The sequence below is a fragment of the Pteronotus mesoamericanus genome, unplaced genomic scaffold (genome assembly GCF_021234165.1).
Source record: "Pteronotus mesoamericanus isolate MK-2021 breed Mesoamerican mustached bat unplaced genomic scaffold, CSHL_Meso_final contig_591, whole genome shotgun sequence".
Classification (NCBI taxonomy): Eukaryota; Metazoa; Chordata; class Mammalia; order Chiroptera; family Mormoopidae; genus Pteronotus; species Pteronotus mesoamericanus.
Window position 1 is genome coordinate 1,167,403 of NW_026555208.1, and position 8,865 is coordinate 1,176,267.

Consider the following 8,865-nt stretch of genomic DNA (forward strand, 5'->3'; position numbering starts at 1 on the left):
AATAGGAAAAAGCAACCTCCCCAGGAATTGCTCTCCTGCTTCCATATCCCTTCCCAGTGAGAACTTCCAAATCAAATATTTGTTTTTTGGCTCTCAGTCTCTGCCTGATAGCCTGAGTCCCTCTCTGTCTTTCTCATTCCTGAAGAATGAAATACAAAATGCAATCCATAGTGTCCAGGATTATTTTAAAGAACTGAGAGGTATCCTGGACACTGAAGAGCAGAAGGAGCTGCAAAAGCTGAAGAAGGAGGAAGGAGATATTCTTTGTGTCCTGGAACAGTCTGAGAGTGAGCTGGTTCAGCAGAGCCATTTATTGAAAGATCTCATCTCAGATGTGGAGCATCGGTTGCAGGGGTCACCAAGAAAGATGCTGCAGGTAAGACTTGGGAAGAAGCTCCAGCATCTGAACTTGATGAAAATGAAGACTGAACTTCCTGCTCTGTCTGCTGTGTGGCTGTGCTGCTTCTGGTGATGACACTGAGGTTCTTATGGTCTTGTGGTAAACTTTTCCTACATTTTTCAGAGGCCAGAGGAATAATTGAAAACATGAATAATAAGAAAAATCTTGTTTTCATTAATGTATTAATTGCAGTAAAAAATTTGATTGGAGAGAAGATTCATTGTTTCCAATTATATTCTATAGGCCTGCATATCTGTGATCTAGACTGGAACATTTTTCAAATCCCTCCACTTGACCCAAGAGTTTTGGTTTTGTTTTTTCCTCGTAGAGTGAGTTGAGATTTTTTTCCTTCTGTATTTCTAAATAAGCAATTATGAAAGATTGGTTTTATTTATTCCTTAATTATTCAATATATTCACCCTTGAAATCATCCTACTCTGGACCTTTCATTTTGGAAAGATTATATATATAATTGTATTAAGTTTTCTTAAGTGGTTTAGCATTTCTTGAGTCATAGTTTGATAATATACATCTTTGTCAAAATTTGTCTATTTTTTGTTGTCAGATTTGTAAACATGATGTTAGTCATTATAATCCCTTAGAATCTCTTTCATTTCTACAGTACTCACTGTAATATCCTCGCTTTTATTTCTTATAAGGTTATTTGCATTTTTATGGTTGACATGGTTGTATTTGGTTAATTTTACTGATGTTTTTGAAGAATAAACTTTAATGTTTTATTGATTTTTCTAATTTTAATCTTCCTATATCATTGATTTCTGCTCTTAATTATATTGTTTCCTTTGTGTTTGTGTATATGCACATGGATACAGGAGTGTGTGTATTCATATGTGTGTATTGTGTTTATTTGCTGTTATTTTTCCAGTTTCTTAAAGTGAGAATTTAGACCACTGATTTGATACAATCTTTCTTCTATCATTTCTAATGATATGAATACATTGTTTTGCTGTATTCTATACTTCTGGATTATTTTTTATTTTATTCAGTTTAACTTCTTTTCAAATTTCATTTGTGATTGTTTTTGTCAACTCTTGGTATCTGTGAAACTATTGTTTAATTACAAACAGAGTGATTTTATAATTCGACTTTTGTGTACTTTATATTTAATTCCTTTCTAATCAAAAAAGCATTTATTATTTCTATTTTTAAAATGTATTGACACTTCTCCTATAACCTAAAATGTTGTATATACAAAAATATTTATATAAATTTGAAAAGAGTGTGTATTGTGCATTCACTCTGTGAAAGGGTCTATAGATGCCTTTTTTTTCTTCTCCTTAAGTCCCTTGAACATTTATTGCAAAACTTTTTCCTATCTTGAAAGCTCTTTGTGCCTCCTTCAATTCAAAATGATAGCTTTGCTGGCTAGAGTAATCTGGGTTGTAGGTCCTTGCTTTTAGTCACTTGACTAATGCCAGTCCCTTCTGGCATGCAAATTTCTGTTGAGAAACCAGCTGATAGTTTTACAGGAAACTTAAAGGTAACCAACTGCTTTTCCTTTGCTGCTTTTCAGGTTCTCTCTCTGCATTCTTCATTCCTCACTTGGTCTTTTTTCATAATTTCTATCCACTTCATTATGTTTCCTGTCTCTTTGTTGAAGTTCTCGTTGAGATCATCTATTCTTTCCCTAAGTCCTGTGAGCCTCCTCATAACCAGTATTTACAATTCTGTATCTAGTGGATTACTTGTATCCATTTTGTTTATTCTGAAGTGTGTTGAAGAGAAAATAATCAGAAAAATCAGCCTGCCCCAAAATTGCTCTCCTGCTTCCATCTCTTTTCCCTGTGAGAACTTCCAAATCAAATACTTCTTTTTTCTGAAGTTTTATCCTGATTTTTTATTTGTGACATGTTTCTTTTTCTTCTCATTTTGACTGCCTCCCTATGTTAATTTCTATGTATTAAGTGTATCTGCCCTGTCTCCCAGTCTTGGCTGAGTGGCCTTATGTAAGAGTATCCTTTGCCATTTTTCACATGAATGTGGGTTGTGTGTGTTCTCCTGCTGTAGTTGAGTCTTCATTACTGTTGGCACACATGGCTGGGATTGACCCTCAGGCTGAGTGGCTGTAAGGAATGGCGTTGACTACAGTGAAGAAACTGACTCCATGGAGTGGGATTCACTTTAGTGGGACTCTTGTGCCTGCCGTGTCCACCCTTTGGGTGTGTCATTTGTGGCGTTAACTTTGAGGTACTCTGGCAAGGTCTGAAACTGACCACCAGGTGCATTGGCTCTGTGGCCCCTTGGGAGGGGCTCTGGTATAAGCCCAATTTAGCCACTTCCTTTGTCTGTCAGAGCACCACCAAGTAGGAGCCACAAAGTGACCTGCGGTTGGGGTTGCCTGTGCTGGGCATGGAGGTGCCTTGGAGATGCTGTGCTGTTCACCAGGATCAGCTGCCACAACTGCCAGCCTGGGGCCGCTTAGCAAGAGGGAAAGCTCACACGAAGGCCAGCCACTGCTTGTGTGGGGTTTGTGGAACTTGAGAGACTTTAGGAAAACTTGCAGCATGGGCTGGCAGGCCAGCTGCTTGTGTGCCTTACCCTCTGAAAGAGATTCGGTCAGGGGCTTGAATTGGGTGCAGTGGGGTCTCAGAGAATCACCAGGATGCAGGAAGAGTGGTGTTAGCCTTGTTAATGGAGGCTCAGATTTGTCCCTGGCCTGTGCCGCTGGCTGTGTATACACAGGGCTCCACAAGAGAACAATGGGGCCTGCTGGCACTTTAGTCCCTGGGAGAGTTGCCATACCCCTTCCACCTGAAGCCAGACAGTTCAGTTTCTCTCTATGTGTCTCTGGTGCTTTGCAAGGTTCTGTCTCTTCTCTGGATCTTAGGACAAGTGTTTGTGAGGGAGTGACTCTGTACTAGGGCTCTTTAGATGATGCCAGGTTTTTCAGTAGCCCTTCATCCCACCTGGGCTGGTTTTCACAGGCAGATATTGTGGGGACTCCTCTTCCCAAAACTGGTACTTTTGCTGAGGATCTGAATGTGGTACTGGAACTTCTCTATTCTCAGGTGGTCCCTCTGCACCCAAGATATTCCTACTATTTTGTAACTTCCGCAGAAGGATGTGGTACCAACCAGTTTTGTCTCAGCCCCTCTTACCAGTCTCAAGGCGGCTTCTTCTTTATATCCTTAGTAATAAGATTTCTGTTCAGCTCATCTTCATGTGGTTCTCAGGGGTGGTTATTCTGTAATTTAGTTATAATTTTCATATCGTTGTTGGAGGAGACAGACACAGCATTTACGTACTCCACCGTTTTGAGCAGAATTCTATCAACTAACTTTTGCCATATTTGTGTCTTTGAATACAAAATATTTCTCATGTCGCTAGCAATTTTGAAATCGTTTTTCATCTAGTCCAAAACCTCTCTTTTTTTGGTGGATTAAGACAAAGACATTTAATGCAATCCCCATGTAGCTATATTTAATCTATGTTGTTATTTGCTTCTCTGTTGCCTGCAATTTTCATTGTTCTCTTTCTCATTGACAACCTTCTTTTGACTTAAGCAGATACTTTTAGTATAAAATATAAAGTGCTACTAGTTTCTATTTCTGTGGTAGTTTCTCTGCTGAACACAATATGCATCCTGTTTTATCATGGTCTGCTTCAGATTAATACTAAATTAATTTCAGTAAAATATAAATAAGTTGTCTCCAACATTGCTGTTTATATTAGAGCAACAACACGATAATGCCTTGATAGGGGCACTTGATCCAACGTAAGCCAGTGCCATGCGGGCCTCAGAATTGTTTGATATAACCGGAAAGACAAGTTCTCTTTTTTTATGGAATTTATGGATGGAGATTAATGTTTTCTTAATGAACTGCTGAGAAAGTCAATACAGACAGCATGAAGAGAATTTGAAGCACAACATAGTCCAGATCCTGATGGCCATGTGTGAGCTTCAAAATTTAACTTTGATTAAAATTAAAACTATCCTCCAAATTCTTTTTCTGTCCTTCATACACTTTGTTTTTCATCATAAAGCAACAAAGCCCTAATACAGAGAGCAAAGCAATTGTGCGTGTGTAAACCCAGCAGTTTGCCTAGTTTTTGGCATCATGGGAGAGGTTATTCTGAGATAGGGGAGATCAAATATGTTGGTACATATGTTTTCAACAAAATAAATCTATGGTGATAAAGAAGTTGAGATGACTAACAACTGCTAACACTGTGGAATAAATTGGCTTGGAAGAGAATGAAATGCAGGTAAATATTGTAGTGTTGAGGGCAGTAACTGAGTGGATAGTGGTTACATGGACGACGAGGTATAAGGGAGGAGACCGTTAGGTGAAAAGTAAGTTATATATGAAGTATCCTAAGTTACCCGTTCCTGTAGCTTCTTTCCTAGGGAATATATTAACCTGCATTCAAAAGACAAAACTGAGTAAAAAAAAAATTGAAAATCAATTAGACATGTCGAACTTCAGGAGTGCATGAGGTCAATTATAGATAGTGTATCACATGAGGAGAGACTTGAGAAAAGCCTACATTAATAGATTTGTTTCTTGTACCCTCAGTGGAAGTCATGTAAACTTCTTGAGAAATACTGTAACTGCTCATCTTTGATTCTCCCAATTATGGCATAATGCTTGACAAGTAATAGTACATCACATTACACTCATGTTGACTAAATGAACAAGCCATGAGTTATTCAAATCATTTCCTGAGCAGCCTTAAGAACATGGAGAAAATATCATGGGCATGATGTTTTCCTCCTAAATATACCTCATGTCCAGTTAGTGGAAGCCTCATGCTGTGCTTCCCCAAGATGAAAGTTTTTTCTACCTTTTAGGAAACCTGAAAACTTCACATGAGTCTTATTGAATGATTGACCTGGGCTTTTTCTTTTCTTTTTGGATCTCACATTGTGACCTTCTCTATACCCACCACTTCAGGGGGTGTTAGGGATGTGATGAAGCTTTGGAAGTGAGGAGGCTTATTACTTCTTTACTCATGTTTTCTCTTTTCTCCTTAGGATGTAAATGGCATCATGGAAAGGTATGTGTGGGAGACCAGAGATGGTTCTTTTGTGCTGTGAAAAGCGGTTTAAAGCTTTAAAGTTTCTGGTGGATAATTAATTATAACAAAATATTGCTGAGGGCAGGAAAATTTGGGTGTTGCCTTATCTTAAATTTATCTTCACATGTCATGGTTTGAGTGTCCTCTAACTATTGAGAACAGACCAGTTTCTGTAGTGGGGAATTTAGGTTGTGTGGGGGGGAGTTACAGAGTTTGGGTCAGCAGCTCTTAGGGATAAGATGTTGCAGTATCAGACCCATGTGACTTCATAAATTTTATTTAGCCAGCATGCCTGGTTCCCATATTTCAGAGCTGTTTGATCTATTGTGGGTAGGTTGTGTCTTCTTTACCTGCCAAGCACCTAGAATTGGAGAGGACTCTTTCAATTTCTCTTTTGGGAATGAAGTAACTAGGCCCCTTCCATAGAGTTCTCTTTGTTTTTCAAAACACAGATTTGAATCCCAAAGAATATTTTTGCCCAAGTGCAATTGATCCCTCTTGACCATGCACTTTGAAGCCAGAATGAAAGGACAGCGTCCTTGTGTCTAAATGTGCACACCCACATGCATGCAACAAGCTCTTCAAACATAAAATGCTGACCACTACATAATGTCTTCTTTTCCAAACATAACAATTTTTCCCAGAGAACCTTAAATCTCAGATGTTATTCTGAGGGCCTCCCTCCTGGGAAGCAGACTTTAATGTCTGATCCCCTCCAGACAGTATCCCCTCACTTGACAGTGATGTATCTCAAACAACTAGGAGCCAGGTTCTGCAACCTCACTTTCATGTACTATCTCTCCCCATCCATTCAGTGAGTTTCCCACTCATAATATTTTGTTTTAAGGAACCAAAATGCCCTTTTTAAAAAAATATTTATTTCATGTAATTTTACATGATTCCAAGAGGTAAGAGAGGTGTAGATTAGTTTTTATTTTGGAAAGAATTCACTGTGCTTCTGAGAGGTCGAGGCCTTCCTGAGATCGCAGAGCGTGTACTGTAAATTTGGACATGAGCACATTCCTTTGGCTCCAAGGTGAGGAGCCTGCTCTCTCCTTTCTCAGGGGTCCATGGAAAGAGGCTCTAATGTTTTTAATGGTACGAATAGATGAAATCAGTAGTTGCGGAGAGACAAAAAGTCAGAGTGTGGGGATCTTTTTTTGTCATCCTCAGGAGTAAGACCTTCACTCTCAGGAAGCCAAAAACCGTGTCTAAGAAAGAAAGGAGAGTGTTCCAACCTCCTGACCTGAGAGCAATCCTACAAGTGCATAATGGTGAGAAATGCTAGAGGTTCTTGTGGTGCTGGGAGTTAAAGAGGGAGGAGGGTTCAGTTTCTGGGTGCGGACAGAGGCGACAAAGGAGGATGGATGTCATGTGCTGATGATGTAGTCATAGTTAATGGGGAGTGACCAGCTGTCTTGTTCACCTCATTCGTCTGCTTACTGCCTCACATATTTCCCCAGTTTTCCCTGATTGGAGAGTAAATACATTGTAGTGCTGACTCCTTTGCTTATATTTAATATTATGGATTTTTATCATTTCAGAGCTGACAGATGTGCGCCGCTATTGGGGTAAGGAGAAGTCACAGTATCGTAAAGCCCCGTCCTCATCTTCTTTCCTAATTTTGTGTTTTCTATTATGCCTCTTGTTTTAAGATCTACAATTCCTTTCCAACATGCACATATATATATTATGCTTCAGCAGTGGTAGACCTATTACCAAGAATAGAACTGAGTTCTTCCCAGTTTCTATTCATGGTATTCTAAAGATCCCACAATAATATCACAAATAAACTCTGTAATTTTTCTACAGCTCACATTACCCTGCACCCTCCCAATGACAACCGAAATGTTGCCGTTTCTGCGGATCTGAAACAAGTGAGATATGAGTTCCATTTTGATACAAATAAGAATGATTCTGCTGTTCTTGGCGTACCGGTTATCACCTCAGGGAAGCATTACTGGGAGGTGGATGTGTCAGAGAAACAGGCCTGGATCTTGGGGGTATATGGTGAAAAAAATCCTGTTACCTCTAGTTATCGACCTAAAAATGGCTATTGGGTTATTGGGTTAGTGAATCAGTTTAAATATAAAGCTTTTGTGGAATCTTCTCCCTCTAGTCCCTTGCAATTAACCCTCTGCCTGACTGTTCCTCCCCGTCGTGTTGGGGTTTTCCTCGACTACGATGGTGGCACTGTTTCATTTTATAATGTCACAAACCATGGGTTTCTCATCTATAAATTCTCTTCATGTTCCTTTTCTCAGAAAATTTATCCATATTTGAGTCCTATGAAGTGTACTGCCCCCATGACACTGTGTTCTCCAAGCTCTTAAATCTCAGACCCTCACCCACTTGTTTTTCATGCGTCTGGCCTTGGGTGCAGCTAATGCATTGAGCTTGTCTGCACCATTCTCACCAACTTTTTATTGTTACCCCCCTCTTTTTTTCATTTCAACATCCTTATTCAGCATTAGGGCTTACAGTTTGCCTTATGTCAAGCACATTTTTTCCAATGTCTTGTTTGTATTAGTAAAGAATCTTAATTCACTATTTTTTTATCACCCCAAAGAAAGGGACTAGTGTCTCACAGAAAAGACTTGTATGGAGGTGACATCTATACTAAATTTTTACAATTTCATTTCCTGTGCAACTGAGAAGAATAAGGAAAACTTTTCAACAACTTCTTTTGTATATTATGCAATGTCTTTTATAGGAATCACTCATTATAAATAAGTCTTCAGGGGTGTGTCAGTCCAATCACATTCCATATTCATCAAAGAGTGAAGGGGGTAATATCATAAATAATAGATATTAAGTGGAAGGTTTGTGTTCAAAGTATCTGAGTTCAAGTCCATTCTCTCAACATAGGTGCAGCGTAACTTTCAAAAGGTAGTAAAATGCTGGCTTCGTTTACTAAAAATTGTCCTGGTATAAAAAACACACCATTGAGAATCGTTGGAACCATTGAGAGTAGGAAAACATCATTAGGTATAAAATTGTGTCTCAACCTAATAAATATTTTCTCTACTAATTACTGAGAAATATAAGCTGTGTCAGTGTCTCATAAAACACGTTGTGCCTTCAGAGGCACTAGAGTGGTTTTTACTGAAGTCTTATTTGCAGATGCCAGATGCCTCTGTCTTGCTGTCAGGACTACTCGAGTTATGCCTGTGATAAATGTGTGTGTATGTGTGAGAGAGGGAGAATTTTAGTTAATTCTGGTTTGCTACATAATGGCCTTGATCAAGTAATCTACCTCAAATCAATTCTATGGAATTATTCAGTTTCCCATTTGTAAAACATAACAAAATTTACCTGATGCATATTCAGTAACTTTTGTCATTTTTACCACGAAAGGAATGATAAATTATCCTCTCCATTTTTTGGCTGCCTCTCACTGTGCCTGAAATAAATGGTTTAAAATA

At 38.8% G+C, this 8,865-nt stretch overlaps 1 protein-coding gene across 3 annotated transcripts in view; it reads left to right on the forward strand.

Annotated features, from left to right (window-relative positions):
- The window catches only part of LOC129076396 (tripartite motif-containing protein 5-like), a 111,929-nt gene extending 103,103 nt beyond the window's left edge, over nucleotides 1-8,826 (forward strand). For all 3 annotated transcript variants that reach the window (XM_054580573.1, XM_054580572.1, XM_054580571.1), the window contains exons 4-8: nucleotides 146-376; nucleotides 5,397-5,419; nucleotides 6,614-6,714; nucleotides 6,985-7,011; nucleotides 7,253-8,826. In XM_054580573.1, coding sequence (XP_054436548.1) covers nucleotides 146-376; nucleotides 5,397-5,419; nucleotides 6,614-6,714; nucleotides 6,985-7,011; nucleotides 7,253-7,773 — 903 coding nt within the window. In that variant the 3' untranslated portion in view covers nucleotides 7,774-8,826. The remainder of the gene's footprint in view (nucleotides 1-145; nucleotides 377-5,396; nucleotides 5,420-6,613; nucleotides 6,715-6,984; nucleotides 7,012-7,252) is intronic.
- The last annotated feature ends 39 nt before the right edge of the window (nucleotides 8,827-8,865 follow it).